Source organism: Coffea eugenioides, chromosome 6 (genome assembly GCF_003713205.1).
Source record: "Coffea eugenioides isolate CCC68of chromosome 6, Ceug_1.0, whole genome shotgun sequence".
In the NCBI taxonomy this organism is placed as follows: domain Eukaryota; kingdom Viridiplantae; phylum Streptophyta; class Magnoliopsida; order Gentianales; family Rubiaceae; genus Coffea; species Coffea eugenioides.
The window spans coordinates 54,149,571-54,173,192 of NC_040040.1; the positions used below are offsets into that span (position 1 = coordinate 54,149,571).

The following is a 23,622-nucleotide window of genomic DNA, read 5'->3' on the forward strand; positions in this document are numbered from 1 at the left end:
ATGTTCCGATCAAGAGTAGTTACGATAAAAAATTATTACAACATTATAGGTAGGTATTAGTCTATTGACCTTCTCCCGGGTCATTCCTCTTGACCTTCTCCCTTCGGCCTTACATCATCCGGTTCCCCAGCATGGGCGGGCGGATGCATGCTGGGGAACCGGATGATGTCGTCTGGAACTTGTCTTCATCTGGCAAATTCTCTATAGCATCGGCGTTCGAGGAAGTACGGCAAGGCCGAAACTCCTCATTTGTTCACTCTTACATCTGGCATTGTCGTATTTCGACGAAGGTGTCCTTCTTCATGCTGCGCTTGTTGCTCGGATGACTGCCAATCCCTGATGTCTTCTGTAAGATGGGATTTCAGATGCCTTCCAAATGTTTCTGCTGTCATGATGGAGCAAGTAAGACGTTGGAGCACCTCTTCTTGGAGGGACAGATCGCAACGGAGGTACGGACCTTTTTTACTAGTTTAAGTGGTCTCAAGACTGTCGTGTCAGCATTGCGGGCTCGGGTAGTGGCTTGGTGGTTGGTGGCTCCGAAACCCGAGAAAAGGCGCCTCCTCTTCAAGATTTTGCCTAGTTATATTTGCTGGTACATATGGAAGGCAAGGAACAAAGCGGTATTTGAAGGGACCCGGATTGCTCGGTCACTATTCATCAAGCCATTATGTCGGACGTTGCGATAGTCATTATAATTAGAGGCTGGGAAGGGTCATGTTTCCCCAACTGTATGACTGGTCGGGTCAACAAGTGGGCGGAGTAAACTATTAGATTGTACGGTGGCAGGCAAAAGAGCAGGGAGGTTTAACGCTGAATACGGACGGGTGTTCCAAGGGCAACCCAAGTTGGAGTGGCGGGGGAGGGATTTTGCGGGATTCTTCGGGCAACCCGATATTGGCTTACTTGGCGTTCTTTGGGAGACGGTTCAGTTTGCACGCGGAAGCCCTGGCAATGCTAACGGGGCTGCGACTGTGTGTAGAAAAGGGTTTCAGCAGTGTTGACATCCAATCGGATTCTCAGGTTTTGGTGGGGATTGTTCAACCCAGCTTTCGATGCCCGTGGCAGATTCGTCACGAAATAGAGCAGATCTGGCAAATGGTGGAAGATGTCGTGGGGGTTTCTCATTGTTTCCGAGAGGCTAATCGTGTGGCGGACATTCTGGCTAATGTAGGTGTTTATCATCAGCAACATGCCTGTATTGTCTATGAGCATATCAACAGTTTTCCAAAACTAGCTAGGGGAGAGTCCCGCCTGGATAGGCTAGGCATGTCAGCTGTTAGGAGGACAGCAAGGGGGGGAGATTGAGCTAGCGTGTGTCGGAAAATTTGTAATCCTGCATTTCATCTTTTTCCAATAAAGAATATTTTATTTTAAAAAAAAGTATTATCTATTGATGCTAATTAATCACGTTTAAGGGTGATGGTTACGTTTCTTGTCATCTAAACATGTGATCTGTGTGTGTGTGCTGGAATCCGATCTTTCAATCACACTCTCTCTGCTCGAACTATTCAACCCATTCTTCCCCCTAAGTTCAACATATTTGAGAACGAGTTTTCCAAAAAAAAAATATTTGAGAAAGAGGAGTAAGATTTTTTTTCTTTTTTGCTTTTTAACTATGACAATGCTGTATTTTGTGACCAAAATTGCTAAAATTGGTCTGCTATGAACAGGTTGATGGCAACGGCCAATGGGAAAACGTGGATGGAGAAATTTGTTTAAAACTCTAATAATATTGACAATGAATAATTACAAAAACCTACCATGAGAATTTTAATAGTATCACTTATCATCCCTGTACTTTAAAATATATCACTAGCCTTCCCTATTTTTGACATTTTGCAACTTTGTCAACCCATGTCAAAATGTAGGATTAAAAAACTCATTTTAAGGAAAAAAATTCATTTGAAAATTGCCCTTCTCTTATGGACCCTTAATTGTCATGACAAACTAATTTAATCCTGCAAGATTTGAAAACTTGACGAATGTGGTTCTTTAATGGAAAATTAACCATTCTTAATGGGTTGATAGTTCCTTTAATAGTTTCTGTGCCACAATTTAGACACAAAACATTAAAAAATTTTAAAAATTACGAAACATGTAAAAAAATCACACAAAATACTTTATATACGAAGAAAGTAATGTTTTGCACCTTGAAAACATCTTAAATAAGCTTTTAACAAGCACTTTGTCTTTTTATTATTTTCAAACCATTGATCTGGAAAAGAAAAGTTTGAAGATTCTAAACAAATTATATGACTCCTTAAATCCACCCAATACACATTACAGTAAAGAAAGTGTTTCTTCTAATTAAGGCACCCTATGAGCACATCAAAAAATAAAAGTAGCCCATTATTAAAGTTTTACAATCACCTTTTGTAGAAGAGATTTACCATCTTTGGAAAAAAAAAGAAAAGAAAATCTCCAATTCCTTTCCAAATAGACAAACTATAAAATTTTTCTGTATCTTGAAGATGTCTAAAATAAACTATGAATTGTTTGTTTGTATCTTTAAAAAGACATGCTGCTTATGATTGCTACCGTTATACTTTGTCCTCTCTATATTTTGTCCTCTTAGACTCGCACCTTTGCACCTTTTGACATTGTTTTCGTCATTTTGGTTAATGTACTTATAATTTTGTAAATTTGTAGGACTACAAAAGGAAAATTTTGGAAAGAAATTATCTCAATTAATTAAGCGATATTTTTAGAATTTAGGGTTATAAAGTTATATCATTAGAAGCCTCAAGGAAAGTTTCTGAAATTAATGAGTCTCATTTATATCTAAGAAACTGTGAATTCTTAAGAAGTTATTCTTTTATGTACTTGAGTTCAGAATTAGTTTCTTCTAAATGAACTGCCGCTTTTAGTTCGAAATGCTAATTAAATTCAACAATAGCAAACACCTATTGAAGAAAATTTGCCATTCCTTGGTGGGAATTAATCCACTATTTGAGCTCGAAATATTACCAATGTCTTATTAAATGCAGGATAACAGTCCCCGCCTCCCCACCCCCCCTCCCCCAAAAAAAATTGACAAAACCTGGTATATGGCGAGGAATGGTAAAATATAGCCGAAACCTGCAGCCAACATTACAAAATGAAAACAAATTTTCTGAATAAAACTCCAAAGCCATTACTGTTGGTAGACTTTTTCTTTTCTTTTCTTTTCTTTTTTGCGCAATTTGATGACTTTTTCTTGTCGGGTTTCTTCAACCTCAGGATGCAACACCTTATTTTTCGAAAGATGCAAACAAGCTTGCATTAGATTAAATGTAGACATTTAAAAATATTTGATATCATTTCGAACTATTCGGAAAGAAATACAAGTACACAATCACTGATAACATACTTCAAACTGACACTGGCACTTCACTATTTATTTAATTTTTCCATATTACTATTTATTTTTACCCATATTTCTTGGCAAAGAGGGAAAGAGCATTTTTCGGGTGCATGGTTAGTCCTGGCATAACTTCAGTATCTACGTCTTCTGCTTTCATCCCAAAAGGCAATTTCCAATCTAAATGATACAGAAGATTTGCCAGTGCAAGTTCCACTGTTGCGAGTCCTAGAGAAAATCCAGGGCAGCCTCTGCGTCCAGCTCCAAATGGGATCATTTCAAAATCTTGTCCACGAAAATCAATATTACTATTCAAAAATCTTTCTGGGATAAAATCATCTGGACTTTTCCAACATTCAGGATCTCTTCCAATGGCCCATGCATTAATGAAAACTAATGTTTTGTACTTAATTTCATAGCCTTCGATTGTGCATTCTTGTGTAGTTTCTCTTGGCCCTAGAAGTGGAGCTGGAGGGTATAATCTTAGAGTTTCTTTTATCACTGCTTTTAGATAAGGAAGCTCCTGAATATCTTCTTCATCTACTCTTCCTTTTTCTCCGACCAATTTTCTCACTTCTGCTTGTACTTTGTTTAGTGCAGAAGGGCTCTTCATCAGGGCTGTCATTGCCCAAATAATTGCTGCTGCAGCTGTATCCGTCCCAGCAATAAATATATCCTGTGATAAAAGGGTAAACGATAATTATTAAGGACCATATCAACTATTTTAACGCAAAAAAAAAACTTTCAGTTTACTTGATTTATGTTCAGAAAACCATGTACCAATATGCTTGTTAAAGAAGATGAAAAAAGAAAGAAAGAAGAGGAAATTCAACAGTTGATTATCTTGAAAATAGGGATATACTACCATGAGAATTGCCTTTATGTGATCCCAAGATAGGCCTATAATTGATGATTGTTCTTCTTTTAGCTGAATTAAGAGATCGAGCAAATCATCTTTCATGCTTTGTGGTCTGTTTGGATTGAGATGCTCCTGTATCAACTCTTGGTAGAATAAATCCAGCTCATTGAAATTCTTCTCAAGACGTTCAATAATCCCAGAAAATTTATCTACCCAACTGAATGAAGGAAAATAATCTGAGATGAAGAAACCCCCAATCATGGCCTGGGATTCTTGTAAAAGTTTATCGAATCGCTTTCTCTCGTGCCCTTCCTCATCGTACCTCTTTCCAAAGGCAACTCTACATATTATAGTGCTCGTCAAGGACATTATTATGGTCCTTAAATCAACTAGTTGTGATGAAGATGAGAGATTTAGTATCTTTTGAATCATGCTCGAAATTTCATCTTCACGAATGGGACGAAAAGATTGTACTCTTTTAAGGCTAAAGAGTTGGAGGACACAAATCTTCCTCATTTCCCTCCAGTAGTCACTGTAAGGTGAGAATGCAATATCCCTTCGATTGTATGATAGCTTTTGCCGCCCAACAGAAGCTGGCCGGCCGGAGAACACAAGATCATGGGTTGTCAGGGCCTGTTTTGCCATTCTTGCTGAAGAAATAACTAGTACTGGTACTGAACCAAGCTGTAATGATATGAGGGGGCCATATTTCTTGGAGAGTTGGCTTAGGAATTCATGAGCCTTTTCACTGTCGAATTGGTGCAAGTTCCCAATGAATGGGAGCCCTGGAGGACCTGGTGGTTGACGGATATTTCTGAGTTGCTTGTGCTTTTTACCTATGGATACGAGGATTGAAAAAAGGAGCAATAAGAGAAAAAGCATTGTCATCTTTAATCGAAGGATAGCAGTGAAGTGAGATAGGTTCAAGGGCTCAGTATTTAAAGGCGCTGAAAGGTAATTAGAATGTCACTAGGAGCCTGTTTGTGGAAACCAACCTGGATTCGGGTTTTTCCAATTGAATTCTACCCAATTCTGTCCAGTTGATATAATTATTACCATATTTGGTGTAAACTTATATAATTTTAGTGTAATCATGAAATTCATCAACTCGTACCCAAAATTGTAGGAGTTTATATCATATATTAATTAGATTGAACTGGACTAGAAGTCAATTGTAGAGCCCCATTTCCAACCAACCTAAACCTATCATAACTTTATACGTACATATACTTATATATACATATACATATATACATATATATATGTAAAATATATGGAGATTCTAAACCTTGAAATTATATATGTAAAATATATGAAAAGCCCCATTTCCACATATTTTGTCCATTTAGGAAACAAAAGTTTATAGTTTTAGTCTAATATGTAATACATTTTGGTAGGACCACACTATAAAATGTAAATGGAATTCCTGGTCACTAAAGCACTCAGCTCAAATTAGCAAGGAATCAAACTGAGGAAAAAAACTTGTCATGAATCGTGAGACTTGAAAGTGATTTGGCTCCAGAAGAACGAGCACGCTCTTGATGCAATAGGATTCTAAATGAGACTATCAACCCAGTGAGTTAAGTCTTTAAACTTATCAAAAAATTACTTGACACCATATTCAACTCCCGTTTATGGGTGGTTTACCATTGAATAAAAACGGGTTAGCCTGATTTTTCTAGAGCTCACATAGTCCATAATCATTTACTCCTTGCTCATGATGCTAAATGAATCAATAATGAATCTCATGGAGCATCTCTGCTGTAGAATGAGTCCAAAATATGCAGCCAAAAAAAACTGGTTCCAGAAATGTTGGACAATGTCGAAGGATAAATAATGAGTTGACTTTTGTAGAGGTTGGAGCATGATTACTGTGTTTTGATTGATTGCAAGTATGAAAAAATCAAAATGGTTATCAGAAGATGAACAATTTTTGAGAGACAAAACTATCTGCACAGTTTGAATTACTGAGATTTGGGAGCATAATCCTATTTAATCTCCAGTGATTACAAGTGCATCATTGTGTGTTTATAGGAAAAAACACACAAATGATTCCTTATGTTTTTCCTCCATTTGATTATAAGTCTTTCACATTTAAGATGAATCATTTTGTTCTCTCGGTAATTCTTAAGGAGTTCCAACTTGGTAAAGTCCACTTTTTGTCTTAAAAAAACACTAATAGATTACGTGAATAAATATGGGGAAGAAAATTAAGCAAATAACGTTTGGGTTTTTTTTTTTTTCATTTGTTTGCTCTCAAACCCATGAAGAATCCTATCCTTTTTCCCTTGAGATTTTCCCTTATTGGCCTTTCGCAAAATATGCATAAAGAGACACACAACATGTCACAAAACCAACAAATAAATGAAGATGCATAAGAAGAGAAGAGAAGAAAACTTCAGGCTGTATTTATTGATGAGGCAAAAATAGGAATAGAGTGTGCAGCCAAATTTTATTTTCTCACATTTTGATAAAAGTCCATTTTTTGCCATAAAAATACACAAATTAATGCGCTACACAAAACCCTAATTCTTTTCCACAAAACTCACAAACAAATAAGGATAACAAAGAAAAAAAAAGAGTAAATAAGGATAACAAAAAAAAAGTCGATAACAAAGAAGAGAAAATAAGAGAATGAGTGGATGTCGATGAGAGAAATAATTGAATAGATTGTGCAGCCATTCTTTTTTCGTCTTAAAATTACATAAGACACGATTGCACGAGGTATGCGTGGCAGGATTCAGGACCAAAAGCTTTTGGGCCGACACTTTAATTTGCACGGGAAAAACACGGCTATATAAATCTAGGTTTATCCTCATCCAACCATAAAGGGCACAAGTCAACATGACTGGACAAGCAAATTAATCAAGCTTTTAGAGCACCAATAATATGACAATATGGGAGGGAAATGGGAAACCAAGTAGAATTGTGATGTGTTGTATTGAAGCTCGGCTGGTACAAATCAAAATCTTCCACCAGTTCTTGTGACCCATTCACACAAAATCACTGTTCAACTTTGGGGGACTAACTTGTCAAGTGACTCAGTGTCACTTGCATGATTGTTCCAAATTCTTATAGAGTCACGTTTATCATTTTGATTTCATGGAACATGGTTTCCTTACTCCGATCACAAATTTCCTGTGTCAGAATGGTTATTTGTGGAGCAACGTAATAGTCATATCACATCTATATCTATATCTATATTTATGTTAAACAGCAATTAGTCATATCACATCTATATCTATATCTATATTTATGTTAAACTATATTTATGTTAAACAGAAAGTTTGTTTTCAAGATCCAGTTTAACTAGTAAAGACATTAGTTAAATTATTGTGAGATTATTGGTTCGACTTTCAAGCTGCCACTTTTCCCCTTTACTTCTTATGAGTCTTTGAGTCTTCATTGAACCTAAATCAGAAAAGGAAAAGAAGAAAAGGAACAAATAGCAAGTTTATTTTGGACTTTTAGTGATTTAGATTCTTTTCAGCAATACCCTGAACATAATATATTAAGGCTGTTTTATGACTCAAAATTTGAACGTTATTATAACACTGTTGATGGTATAGGTGTAATATGGAATTTGATATATATATATATACATATATATATATATATATATATATATATAAGTAGCTATTTTAATCATAGTGTCTCTCACTCCTACATGGCATGCCTAATTGAAGAAAATTAATGAGTTATGGGGTTTGAGTTTTACCCATACTAATCCTATTTGGATTATATTATGTGTTTAAAAATTATCTGTAATTTTAATATAACTTTAGAAAACAATCTTAATAATATCTGTTTTCTACCAAATTATTATATACAATTTTTTTTTTTTTTTTTACTAAACCAGTATTATTATTTATTCATGGGATTGAATACAAAATATTCCTCTTACATATTTGTGATTTTTCGAAGTGAAGGCATTCCTAATCTGTCCAAACAGATTGCTCCACGAGCCAGTCTTGGGAACATACTAAAGGTATCGTAAACCTTGATTTGTTGCTGTGGATGAGATATTCCCACATTAGACAAAGCATCAGCAACTGTATTAGCTTCCCGATAGCAATGTGAGAATCTAGCAGGATCTTCTACTAGCTTCCAAATCTGGTTAACTTCTCTTCGAATTTGCCACGGATACTGAGTACGACGCTGAATGATCCCAATCAAAACCAATGAATCTGATTGTACACATATGTCTTCGAAGCCCTTTTGTATACACGTTTGAAGGCCAATTAGAAGAGCTCGAGCCTCTGCGCGGAGACTTGTAGTTTCTCCCAAGTAGGCCGAGAAGGCAATCAGTGGTAAGCCAGTTGAATCCCGAAGAACCCCACCACCTCCACCCACTCCTGGATTACCTTTAGCACAGCCATCCGTATTAAGTATATACCTTCCTGTCTCCTTTGTCTCCCAGCGGATAACTTTATATGCAACCCTGCCACCAGAAGGAATCGTCCAATCATACAACTGACTGAATGATTGCAGTCGAATAACTTTTTTGAACTGTATTCCCACCATAGTATGGATTTCTGCGAAGATGGCTTGGCAAATGGCCGACGATCGCATCTGGATACCCTCAAACATTGCTTTATTCCTCGCCTTCCAAATCTGCCAGCAAACTACACTTGGAAGAATGCGGTCAATAAACCGTCGTAGCTCATAGTCATGTGATCGCAACCACCAACCTACTATGCGAGCTCGTAAGTAAGATCCTGAAAAATTCAATCCACATAAACCTCCAAAATAATTCCATATGACCGTCGCTATGTGGCCATTGGAAAATAAATGCTCAATAGACTCCTCAGATGCCGCAGAACAACAAAAGCATTTGGAAGGTAAATGGAAACCCAGTTTGCATAACTGATCTGGTATCGGAATCCTTCCCAGAAGTAATCTCAACATGAAAAATGAAACTTTTACAGGAATGCGGGAATGCCAAATAGAGGCAAATACCATAGACGTGGGGCGAGCCTGCCTAATATCCCCGAAAGCGGACTTTAGGGAGAATTTTCCGGATGTTGTGGGCATCCAAATGACTTCAACTTCATTTCCTTCTTCCGGGACCATTTGCTCTAAAATGGAAAAAACATTCTCCCTTGGCAATGTCTGGTATAAAAGATTCAAATCCCAGTGACCATTGAGTGTGAAACTTCATTTATATACAATTATAGTAACACCTTTTTAAATCACAATTATTAAAATCTTACATTCCCATGAATTACTTTCTTTCACCACCATAATCTTATCTTAATGATATATGCTTTCTACCAAATTATTACATAGAAGTACAGTAAAACATTTTTAAATCACAATTATTGAAATCTTACAGATCTCATAAATTACTTCCTTTTACCACTATATCATTAATTAGTATTCAAATTATTCATCATATTTTCTCTTAATTTTGAATTAACTTAGTGTAAAAAATAATTAACTATTACACTAATAGATTTATCAATATTATTGAAAATTAAATATTTATTGATGAAGAAAAATGGATTGCTAGATCATTTTCTACTTAATTAATTATGAATATATAGTTCTAAGTTTATGGTCATTATAAAAATTTAAATTATCCAAAAGAATATTTATTAAAAAAAAGAATATCTACCAAGTTTTTGATATGGAGCACATTGTTTGATGTATACTATCATATTATAGTAAAAGTATGTAAACAAATGTTTAAAAATTAGTAAATAATTAAAAATTTAAAATACATTAATTTTTTAAAATTAATATGAATGAACATGTAGAAATGTTGTTAATTTTTATATTTAAATTATTTATATTTGTATAAATTCACAATAAATAAAAAGAAAAGACCGTGCTAAGACGTGCAAAATTCTAGTTATTTTAGGAAGAGGGTTCGGAATATAATATAATTAGATTTGGAGTGAAGTTACATTGATTCAATTTCTAAACAAGAGTCACAAAAGATAAATTCCACAAATAGAATGATTTTGAATGAATTTATGACAATATTACTTTTTAAGCACGGTATAGTGTAGGGCGTGTGATTCTAAACAGCTCTGGTGTTGTAACTCTTGAAATAAATGAGCTAATCAAAACCACAAATGTGGTCCGAACATATTGTGGAAACCTTAGAGGTTAATACTTGATTTCAAAAGTGTCGATTTCGAAAAGTAGGCTTCAACTATGTGACGGCCCCACCTTCCCTTAGGGCGTACCCCAAGGTTCGGCGGGTCGCCTGCCCAACTCTCGCCAGGACTCACTCAAACTCTTCAAAAGAAATAAAAAAACCTCGAGGAAAGAAAAAAAAACAAAAAAAATAATTCCCAAACTTGAAACGCATACTTGCATTCATTTCTATCTCAAAATAATATACAATCCCAAATAAAACGAAAGTTCTCAGTTCTTAATACATCCAACCATAGTCAAGCACTAGGGCGAGAACTATTACAAAAATTCAAAAGAACTAGACTAGGCTAGTCTGTACCAATCTCTCGTCTTTGCGCACATCCCCTGTTAAGGAAAACAAAACTAACGGAATGAGCTACAAGCTCAGTGAGGTTCCGGACACACAATCAACTTAACCAAGGACATTATAATCATGTAACAACAAGTAATCCAGGAAACATTGACAATATAAAACAATGATAATACATTCATTAAAAGAATACATGCTCACATGGAGCCTTTCGTTCTTTCATTCACCTTTCATTTCCTTACTCCTCCAATTATTTTAAAATGCAATTTGTAAGTGAAAACCCCTCCATTGACATTGTCACTCGTTCATTCATTTCATTCTTCCCGTAGACATTGGCCAGACTCCACCGGACAACGAGGTAATACTCGAGTATACCAAACTTTCACCCAGAGTCACCAAATCGCCCGACTGAGTCCGCTTCTGGCTCGAGTCGACCGACAACGAAGGGCGAGGGCCCAATTCAGCCACAAGGCTTACATTCATGCACAACTAGCGTATAATCAAATAATCATTGAAAATTTCATATTTATTTAGGTCGAGTGCGATAAAGTACACACTCGCCTAGCAAAACTCAATTTCAGCAATCATTGAAAACATTTAACAGTTAATCAAACATCCACAACAAGTCACATAGTCAATGGAAACATAACGTCCAAAGAACACTCACCTATTGAAGCAAAATAACGTCCAAAGTTTCCTTCCGGATAACACCCTCAATCACCAAGGAACCCTAATAATAACCAAGGGAAAATATTACGGTTAAACCATCCAAAGTTTAGGTGAACCAAAGAAAATTTGAATAACTACTAGTACAATGTATAAATATGGTTTTGGAAGTGAAAAGAGTACATTTAAATCAAAGGATATGAGTAAAATATTTGTAAAACTTATGCTCACTCGTAAAACTTTAAAATCTCCATTTGAGTCGAAGTGACAAAGAAAACGTATTTCTATTTGTCGTAAATTTTATTTTTTCAAGGGTACAAGTTTCGGCCAAGTTCTAACTTATATACCTCGATAAAAGAAGACGCAAATATTCTAGATGGTTCAAGTGGTATTCGTTCTCAAATCCTTACGCAAATCGTGAGTATATCTACCTAGCCCTTGAGCGCAAATTTGGGCAGCACGCCCTTTGTATTTACCTATTTTTCAGCCATTTATGGCTTTATTCTTTTCCTCAATCAGTCCCAAAATCACATGCAAATAGTTTCATTACAATAGCTCAACGTCATACAATTACAAAATCATGTTACAGAAATGACTGGAAATAAGGTTTAAGGCAAAAAGTAAAAGACAGGTTCGACGTCTCTTAGCGTGTCGGTCACAACCGAATCTACGCTTATCAGACTGGGGTGCAATTTATACAATTTTGAAGCTAAGGCAAAGGACTACAACTTTGATGAAGATTACTCAATCCAATTCATAGTGTATCCAAGTCAAATTCATCGTTTACAGAACCAGAATTTCACCATCAGGCTGGTTAACAGCACTGCATTCAATCGACAATAACTCAGGCTATAAAAGTCCGATTGAGGCATTTTCAGAGGCGTTGGAAAACTAAAACATGGTACTACAACTTTCATGTTTTGTTAAAATACTAATTCAATACGGATCAAGGTGAAAAAATGTGCCCAGAATGGTGAAATGTCAAAACGGTCCATAGAGCTCTACCTATGGCAGTCAGGGGTATTTCGGTCATTTCACAAGATACAGTGCTCCGATTGAACTGAAATTTTACAGGCAGCTATAAAACATCATCTCCTACAACTTTCATGTTTTGAATTAAGACCAATTCGACCTCCATCATGGCCGAATGACACTGGTTAGAGCATGGCAGAATTGAAATCTTAAAACTGAAATTTAACATAACTCTAACTCAACCCATGAAATCTTCTACAAAACAACATCTATAACAACTATAAGCCACTAATTAACAATTAATTGAAGTAAAGAGGAAGTTCTTGGCAAAATACCTTGGAAACTCAAGAAAAATGGTAGTTTAGTATCTTTCCTCCCAAATTGACTCCACAAACACCTTGGAAACTACCTTAACTAGCACTTTTATGGAGTAGTTTGCGATTTAATCGGTTGGAACTCAAGATTTGGACAAGAAATTGAAGTGGAAGATGAAGAACTCTCTTGGTTTTTCTCTCAATATTTTGAACCAAAGAAGACAAGAAAGTGAAGGAATTTTGGTTAAAAATCTGATTTTAGTAAAGTTAATAACCCTGGTCAAAAGTCCAACTTCCAATAGTTTTGTAACAAATGGCATCTTAGGGTTCAAATCTCATCCTCTTGTCTACCAATGGTTAATCTATCTAGCTAATCTCTAATTATCTCCTAGCACCTTGTAAAATAATAACACTTAGCACAAAAATCACTTAATCACCAAAATTTTATCGCACTAGCGGGTCCCACATCTATAATGCATGTCAAATTTAACGTACACTAACTTATACTAGGAAAATGATTTAAAACTGTACTTGCTTATAAAAATGCATAGAAACGTTAATATTTTAAAGGTAAGTTTAAAAATGTAGGCAAAAATAAAATAATGCCTAGGAAATGTGAAAATTTTCAGGTTTTCACACTCTCTCCCCCTTAAGAAATTTCGTTCTCGAAATTTTTACCTTCAGATGACTCAGGAGCTTGTTGGTTGTCTAAGGCATATACCTTTGTTCGATTCCCTCTTTCATTCCCTTGTTTCGGTTTGGTTCCATCTAATGATTGAGCACTATTCCCCCTTGGCTGCTTCATCGGGCAACTACTAATTTGGTGATCGCTACTCCCACAAATCAAATATTTTTGCCCTTTCCTCCAACACTCATTCTCAGTATGAGTTGTCTTTCCACAATATCCGCAGGCCAGGTGAGAAGCCACTTTTTGGCTTTCTAGAGAAATTTTCCCAGGACCTATCTGACTTCTTTTAGTAGATCTTTCATCTAGTGCTCCTAATGTCCATGGTGGGAGGGATGAAAGGTTCACTTTTTGTACTTTAGAAGGCGCTATCTTTTCGCTAGATTTCTCAGATACACTACCAGATGCACCCTTTTTTCGTGTTTGGAAGGCTTTTACCCGTGCCTTTGCATCCTCAATCCTTTGGACTTTCTCAAGGGCTTCCATAAATGTATTAACCTGAACCGTCGCTAAAGCTTCCTGGATTTCCAGATTCAATTCTTGTATGAACCGTCTCACTCATCTCCGCTCTGCGGCCACCAATTCAGAAGCAAACTTGGACAGTTTAGTAAATTTAGTCTCATATTCGGCCACACTCTGGGTTCCCTGACGTAACCCAATAAACTCGTTCTCTCTCCTTTCTTGGACTAAAAGTGGGAGATACTTCTCGTTAAATTTCCTTACAAAGTTCGCCCACGTCCATGCCGTCTGTTCTCTTTCCCACTTGGCCCTAATTACATTCCACCACGCTCGGACCAGTCCTTCGAACTGAAACACAGCAAAGTTCACTTGCCTTTGCTCCGTGTAATTCAAAGCTGCGAAGATGTTAATCATCGCCTCCAACCACTGTTCAGTTATATCCGGATCAGGTCCTCCATGAAATTTCAGAGATAGAAACTTTTGGAACCTCTCAAGCGTCCTATCCTCTCCTATCTCGAGATTCCGGGGTTGGTTCACTGGCATTTGGCCTTGTTGATCTACCAGTAGTGCTAGGATATTTGTCATTTGTTGTATCGCCGTCGCCATTTGATCTCCGGTCTCAACCATCGGTCCATGTTCTTGCTCGGCCATTGTCTCTCTTTCTTCTCTTGGTTCTTGAGCTCGCTTAGTCCCACGGCCACGACCACGTCTGCGACTACGTCTCCCTTCCATACCCTTTTCTTTTTTTTTTTGCAAACGGTGATTTAGTATATAACGAAGTAAATTGACTAAAATAACAAGATATAACACATCAAAGACACAAGGAGACATATACACAATATAACGCACCATATACACAAAAAGACATTTCAAGTTAGGCAAAGTAGCAAGTACTATACATGTAGGCATTAACATACCAAAAGCAAAAGACATATAATACAATACAAGGCAAAACAAGAAGAATACGCGACCTGTCATCCCACACTCAGCTAAAATCACCCCCGTCCGGTCTCTTATTTCACTTTCTATCCGAACTAAGCGCCCGTTGATCTCTTGTACTCACTCTAGCTAAACACGAACCTGTTCATGTTTCTCGGAATGAAATTCTCAAGTACTTAGTATCGCCCTCAACTCTAGAGTACTTGAGTACAAGAATCCGAAATAAGAAAATTCACATTTCGAACTGACCAGTCCCAAGAGTAAATTATCTACAATCGAGATTCCTACCGGACGTACCTATCTATTGTTCTCAAATACCCTGATAACGATTTAAGACCTATAATAATTCATGATTCATAGCTTATGCTCAAAAGAGCACTTAGTCCTTCACACTTATTCACCACCTGGCCCAAACTCACTCCGCGCAGAGACCACGCGAAGCAGGCTCTGATACCACCTGTGACGGCCCCACCTTCCCCTAGGGCGTACCCTAGGGTTCGGCGGGCCGCCTGCCCAACTCTCGCCAGGACTCACTCAAACTCTTCAAAAGAAATAAAAAAAATCTCGAGGAAAGAAAAAAATAAAAAAAAATAATTTCCAAACTTGAAACGCATACTTACATTCATTTCAATCTCAAAATAATATACAATCCCAAATAAAATGAAAGTTTTCAGTTCTTAATACATCCAACCATAGTCAAGCACTAGAGCGAGAACCATTACAAAAATTCAAAAAAACTAGACTAGGCTAGTCTGTACCGATCTCTCGTCCTTGTGCGCATCCCCTGTTAAGAAAAATAAAACTAACGGAATGAGTTACAAGCTCAGTGAGGTTCCGGACACACAATCAACTTAACCAATGACATTATAATCATGTAACAACAAGTAATCCAGAAAACATTGACAATATAAAACAATGATAATACATTCATTAAAAGGATACATGCTCACATGGAGCCTTTCGATCTTTCATTCACCTTTCATTTCCTTACTCCTCCAATCATTTTAAAATGCAATTTGTAAGTGAAAACCCCTCCATTAATATTGTCACTCGTTCATTCATTTCATTCTTCCCCCTTCTGGACATTGGCCAGACTCCACCGGACAACGAGGTAATACTCGAGTATACCAAACTTTCACCCAGAGTCACCAAATCGCCCGACTGAGTCCGCTTCTGGCTCGAGTCGACCGACAACGAAGGGCAAGGGCCCAATTCAGCCACAAGGCTTACATTCATGCACAACTAGCGTATAATCAAATAATCATTGAAAATTTCATATTTATTTAGGTCGAGTGCGATAAAGTACACACTCGCCTAGCAAAACTCAATTTCAGCAATCATTGAAAACATTTAACAGTTAATCAAACATCCACAACAAGTCACATAGTCAATGGAAACATAATGTACAAAGAACACTCACCTATTTAAGCAAAATAACATCCAAAGTTTCCTTCCGGATAACACCCTCAATCACCAAGGAACCCTAATAATAACTAAGGAAAAATATTACGGTTAAACCATCCAAAGTTTAGGTGAACCAAAGAAAATTCGAATAACTACGAGTACAACGTATAAATATGGTTTTGGAAGTGAAAAGAGTACATTTAAACCAAAGGACATGAGTAAAATATTTGTAAAACTTATGCTCACGCGTAAAACTTTAAAATCTCCATTTGAGTCGAAGTGACAAAGAAAACGTATTTCTATTAGTCGTAAATTTCATTTTTCCAAGGGTATAAGTTTCGGCCAAATTCTAACTTATATACCTCGATAAAAGAAGATGCAAATATCCTAGATGGTTCAAGTGGTATTCGTTCTCAAATCCTTACGCAAATCGTGAGTATATCTACCTAGCACTCGAGCGCAAATTTGGGCAGCACGCCCTTTGTATTTACCTATTTTCCAGCCATTTATGACTTCATTCTTTTCCTCAATCAGTCCCAAAATCACATGCAAATAGTCTCATTACAATAGCCGTTCAATAGACTCAACGTCATACAATTACAAAACCTTGCTACAGAAATGGCCGGAAATAAGGTTTAAGGCAAAAAGTAAAAGACAGGTTCGACGTCTCTTAGCGTGTCGGTCACAACCGAATCTACGCTTATCGGATTGGGGTGCAATTTATACAATTTTGAAGCTAAGGCAAAGGACTACAACTTTGATGAAGACTACTCAATCCAATTCATAGTGTATCCAAGTCAAATTCATCGTTTACAGAACCAGAATTTCACCATCAGGCTGGTTAATAGCACTACATTCAACCGAGAATAACTCAGGCTACAAAAGTCCGATTGAGGAGTTTTCAAAGGCGTTGGAAAGCTAAAACATAGCACTACAACTTTCATGTTTTGGCCAAATGCTAATTCAATACGGATCAAGGTGAAAAAATACGGGCAGAATGGTAAAATGTCAAAACGGTCCACAGAGCTCTACTTATGGCAGTCAAGGGTATTTCGATCATTTCATAAGATACAGTACTCCGATTGAGCTGAAATTTTACAAGTAGTTATAAAACATTATTTTCTACAATTTTCATGTTTTGAGTTAAGATCAATTCGGCCTCCATCATGGTCGTATGACACTGGTCAGAACAGGGCAGAATTGAAATCTTAAAACTGAAATTTAACATAACTCTAGTTCAACCCATGAAATATTCCACAAAACAACATCTATAACAACTATAAGCCACTAATTAACAATTAATTGAAGTAAAAAAGAAGTTCTTGGCAAAATACCTTGAAAACTCAAGAAAAATGGTAGTTTAGTATCTTTCCTCCCAAATTGACTCCACAAACACCTTGGAAACTATCTTAACTAGCACTTTTATGGAGTAGTTTGTGATTTAATCGGTTGGAACTCAAGATTTGGACAAGAAATTGAAGTGGAAGATGAAGAACTCTCTTGGTTTTTCTCTCAATATTTTCAGCCAAAGAAGACAAGAAAGTGAAGGAATTTTGGTCAAAAATATGATTTTAGTAAAGTTAATAACTTTGGTCAAAAGTCCAACTTCCAATAGTTTTGTAACAAATGGCACTTTAGGGTTCAAATCTTATCCTCTTGTCTACCAATGGTTAATCTATCTAACTAACCTCTAATTATCTCCTAGCACCTTGTAAAATAATAACACTTAGCACAAAAATCACTTAATCATCAAAATTTTATCGCACTAGCGGGTCCCACGTCTATAATGCGTTTCAAATTTAACGTACACTAACTTATACTAGGAAAATGATTTAAAACTGTACTTGCTTGTAAAAATGCATAGAAACGTTAATATTTTAAAGGCAAGTTTAAAAATGTAGGCAAAAATAAAATAATGTCTAGAAAATGTGAAAATTTTTAGGTTCTTGATAAGAATATATTTTACGTATTTTTTAGTGTGTTTTATTAGTTAATTTTGGTTTGATTATTTAGTTTTATAACTAAAATAACTAAGGTTTTGGTAAAAAACTACATTTTATGTTAAAGTGGCTAAACATTGCATTTTATGGTAAAAACTTCATATTTTGTAGGTTTAATGATTCAATCATCAAATGAAGTGCATTGGGAAGATATATGGATGATTGAAGATGGATTAAAGTGGTGAAAATAAAATATGAAGTCTAAAAGGAGAAATGCAATTTGAGAACAAAAGAATCAAGAAAAAGTCAGCTTTGACAACTCAGACACATTTTCATAGTTTGACTATATTTGGAGCTACACAGATCGGATCAAGGTGATCTTGGTACCATTTTGAAGCTAAGAGATATATCTACATTTGGTATGAAGACATCAAAGTCCAATTCAGCTGTTTTCTTAGTCAAAAAGTCGAAATACAGAAACTTATCTGGATGGTCAAAAGCTGAAGCCCAGAATTGACCAGTCTATGATATTTCGATCATATCTCAGGCTACAAAGCTCTGATTTGGATGATTCTTAAAGCATTGGAAATATAACTCAAAGGGCTACAACTTTTGTGTTTTGTAAGAAAGTTAATTCGGCCTTTATCATGGAGAAAATCGCAGTTGAAATAAGGTCAGAGTGAAAACGCGAGTAGACAAAACACGACTCCAAACCGCGTTTTGTGTAGGCACGTTTTCTGGCCGAAATTCTGCAATTTGCTCAGTCAATTCTCTTGTGTTCAGACTATTTTCCAGCTATAAGTTGCAGGAGAATTCGGTGCACATGCTTCAGAAGACAAAATGGCAGACAATATGACTTATTTTCAAGTCAAAAACAATGGTTTTTTACTATCTTAACAAAAGGAGATTTGAAGAATCATAGCAGCAAATTTGGACCAGTGGAAAGGAGCCTCATATCAGTTTTATATAGAGAGCAACCAGAGAAAAACATAATATACGGGAGAAGCTTGGAGTCTGCAAAAATGTAGTTCTTCCATTTCCTTAGTGTAGGTTAGTTTAGCTAGTTAGTTCATCCTTCTTGTATATTAGCTAGATTAGGATGAAGATGGAGATGAAAAAGGCAAGGGAAGAGCTCATGTGACAAGGGTTACCTTTCTTTCCAACTCTTTATCTTTTGTACTTGATTCTAAGTTTAGTTAATATACAAGTTCTGGATTTTATGTTTAATATGTGTCTTTAAAGTTTATACCTTGGGTTTGGTTGAACTTTCTATAATTGTTAGTGTTCATTATTTGGTTATTTGAAGCTATTATTTGAGTAAGTTATTTAGTACTTTAGCTCTTTAAATCATGATTAATATGGTACCATTAATTGTGATTATCTAATGTGTTATTTCTGCAATGAAAATTGAGATTTAACATTAGTTCAAGAAGTGCTAAACATAGGGAGTACACTCACGAAAGTAGAGGTGCACCTATGTGGTTTTTAGTGATTCATTTCATGTAATTTCACTGAAAAAATAAACTTGTAGCTAATTTCATAACCATGAGAATAGGTATGGATTAGTTATAAGTATAATTGATTCACTACGAAAGTAGGATTCAAATGCATAAGGAAATTACACCATAACTAGCCTAGATGTAGTACTCAAGGATCCAAATATAGCACTTGCATGAGTAGTTAGGGATACCACAACCTAAGGAGCTTTTATTTGTTATTTTGTATAATTTCAGTAGGTTAAATTTGTTATAATTCATTGATATTCTAAATAATAGAGAAGCTTTAGTAATACCGGTAATTGTTCACTCTTGCTTGTGGGATCGACCCGATATATACCCTAAACTACTTGTTGACCTGTATACTTGCAGTGAACGGGTGTAATTCAGTTTTTTTTTTTAACTTGTACGTATGTAAAATACCCGTCAGTTCTCACAAACTACCAATAACATACTTTGACAAGCACATACGCATCATGATTGCGAAACCAAATATCGTATGCAATCTTCAATAGAAGAAAACTGGGATAACAAAACCATATTCTTATAGAGTCGCGTTTATCATTTTGATTTCATGGAACATGGTTTCCCTTATTCCGATCACAAATTTCCTGTGTCGAATGGTTATTTGTGGAGCAACGTATTAGTCATATCACATCTATATCCATATCTATATTTATGTTAAACAGAAAGTTTGTTTTCAAGATTAGGTTTAATTGGTAAAGACATCATATATATATATATATATATATAATAAAGTCGTATCTTTATTCTTATCCCTTCATGTTTTCTCTTTCCTACGTGGCTTAACGAGACGGCAAGTAGTTTTCTACGTGGCTTGCTCCTTTTTTGTTTAGATATATATCAATTCTTATTTCCTATAAGAATTCTTAATATTATATGATTCTTATTTCCTACCCAAAAATGGAACTGGAAAGTAATGCGATATAAATAAAAGAGACATAAATATCTCTATTAGATATATCTCTAAAGTCATGCCAATAATTTGTGTACTGCATAGGGAACCGAAGTAAATAAGAATTATTATCACTAGAAGAAGTAAAAAAGTAACTAATTTCAAAATGAACCATTAATAACAGAAGTCAATATCTGATGTTGGAAATAAGATTCTTAATAAATTTTATTATTAAGTGCGTTATCAAGACATAGTGCATAGCACGAAATTTTTGGAAAAGAAAAAGTTAATTGAATCCAATTAACTATATATATTTGACCTGTACGGTCAAATATAAATTCCTATTTGAGCACGGATTTGTAAATTCCTATAAACCCGGTCGTTGTTAACCAAAACATGCAGGTTATACTCATTGTTAGGTTATAGGATTCACAATACATCTCTGCTCAGATGGTGGGGAGTATTTAGTGTGTGGGCCCACACCATCGGAGTCCATGCGCTTAAAGGACTTGATATAGTTGAGGTGGTCTTTCAAAATAGGTAAAATCTGTCTTGAGAACGCATTTTTATTTCCTATAAGAATTCTTAATATTATAGGATTCTTATTTTTTACCCAAAGTTACGTACTTTAAACAATTTAAATCAAGATAAACCTACATTTAATGTTCTTATCAATATCTTTTTATATTCTTATCAATTCTTATTTCTTATGCCTACACTACATATAGCCTCTAATATATTGATTTCAAGTATCAAATTCATGGTTAGGTATTTTCAGTGCAAGCAGTTGACACATTAAAACATCAATTTTGGGTTTCCACTCCTCTTGATTATCAGGTACATCTTCTTTCAATATATATATTTTTTAAAAAGGCATGTTGATCTTCAATTGTAAAAGTTTAGTAATATGTCTTGAATTTTTTTTGTTTTTTTTTTTATGAACACATAGGATTAGTAATATATCTTGAATTAGTATTAAATTTCTCTTATATTTCACATATTATATCTCACATAATATTTTTGCCTTTAATTTTGATAAATTATTATCATATTGGTGGAACCGACAACCAATACCAACTTGAAGCATCTTCTTCCCAGATCTCAATTAGTATAACAGATGATTCTAATCAACAACACTTCAATACACTTCATATGAATCATTCATCAGAAGGTTCAACAAAAAACCACAGAGGAAGGAAATCCTCATAAAAAGATTTGCATGAGAAGGTAGATTTAATATACTATTTTTATTTCTTAAATTATAATCTTTACGTGTTGTTATACACAATCTTGAATGCGATAAATCATTTATTTTTTTATACTTAGTTATCCTGCTTTGCTATCATGCAGTGATAATGGAAAATCAATAAATGCTGATTTGCACGGACAAATTGAGGAGAATGTTCAAACAGAAGAAAAACAAAAACAAGTTTCTGAAGAGTAGAATATTATTTGATACTATTTACTGCACTTTTTATTTATTTTCAAGTTTTTGAATGTTATGGTATTGTCCAATGTTATTTTTTTTCATTTTTAAATTATTATTTACTGAATTAGATGTTCAAATTTATATTATAAGAATACTTTATATTACAATGCGCATATAGTAATATACTTAAGAAAGGTTATAGTAAAATATACATTAAGTTTGTATTTTATATCGACATTTTTATAAAATTGACTAAATAATTTATTATTTTTCTAAGATTCCCGTTCAACGAACGGGTACAAAACTAGTTGGTTAAATATTTGTGAGATTATTGGTTCAACTTTCAAGCTGCCATTTTTCCCCTTTTCTTCTTGTGAGGCTTTGAGTCTTCATTGAACCTAAATCAGAAAAAGGAAAAGAAGAAAAGGAACAAATAGCAAGTTTATTTTGGACTTTTAGTGATTTAGATTCTTTTCAGCAATACCCTAAACATAATATATTAAGGCTGTTTTATGACTCCGAATTTGAATATTATTATAACATTATTGATGGTATTGGTGTAATATGAAATTTGAGGCATTATTTTAGGAAGAGAGTTCGGAATATAATATAATTAGATTTGGAGTGAAGTTACATTGATGTCAATTTCTAAACAAGAAACACAAAATATTACTTTTTAAGCACTGTATAGTGTAGGGTGTGTGATTCTTGGAGCTATTAGTCGCCAATTGCATTAATGGATTTGGCTACCACCTAGTTGCTATAATTGACAATGAAAAGTTTTAACTCCTTAAAATGCATAGAAACATTTTTTTTTCCTTTTGATGACTTAAATAATTGACATCATTTATAGTCCTATTATGTAACTTATTTCCATCGTCTAATATATATTGCCTTGGAACCTATGACACCTACAATTATGCAAAACTGTTCTTGTCCTTCATGCCTATCAATCCAACTCTTGGTAGTTTTGACGGAAAAAGGATTATACTTAGTATATGCAAGAAAAGTATTAATGTTATGGCTTGAGCAACACACGCTCAGCAAAGCAGCTTTTACTTCCTCCATTGGATCATACAAATAATAAATACATATATTGCTTTCAAAATGACTTTTGCCCACCATCCTTTTGCAGTAGTTTCATTTCATGAGTATCAAATGTAGATTATAAGGAGCTTTAACATATCATATACATGAACAAATATATATATATATATATATATATATATATATAACATATGATTTAAGATGAATGTTCACATAATTATATCCATGATCATGTAATCATACAAGAAAACTTATAACATGTCAAAAGTTCATAAAGTAGACATGTCTAATTGGCTTTGAATATTCAGGCTGGCGACTAACCCAATCTAAACTTTCACTTGATTTACATTAGGGATAATTGCAGAAACCTCTCCTGAGGTTTCTAATAGTTGCACTCACTTCCCCTGAGATTTGAAAAATAGCACTAATCTCCCCTGAACTTAAGATTTTGATAGCAACTTCAGCCCATGTTAGAGAAAGTGCCATTAGAAAAGTCTTTTGAGAAGTGAAATAATAATTTTATTCCATTTGTACCCTTTCTCTTGTGAGGTTGTAGTATTAAAAAAGTGAAAAACATTAAGAGATGAAAAACAATTAGTGAAGCTCAAATGATATATGTACAAAGAGAACAAGGGCAACACTAAAATTTGGAAGAAACAACAAATATATGTTCAAAAATTTGAAGTTCTAAAGCATATAATG

At 35.0% G+C, this 23,622-nt stretch overlaps 1 protein-coding gene across 1 annotated transcript; it reads right to left on the reverse strand.

Moving 5' to 3' along the window:
• Positions 1-3,402: 3,402 nt before the first annotated feature.
• Positions 3,403-5,093, reverse strand: LOC113775147 (cytochrome P450 71A1-like). Its single transcript, XM_027319905.1, has 2 exons — positions 4,206-5,093; positions 3,403-4,016 (listed from the first exon to the last, which is right to left on the reverse strand). The coding sequence occupies exons 1-2, from the start codon at positions 5,085-5,087 to the stop codon at positions 3,408-3,410; spliced, it is 1,491 nt and encodes a 496-aa protein (XP_027175706.1). The 5' UTR covers positions 5,088-5,093; the 3' UTR covers positions 3,403-3,407.
• Between the last annotated feature and the right edge of the window lie 18,529 nt (positions 5,094-23,622).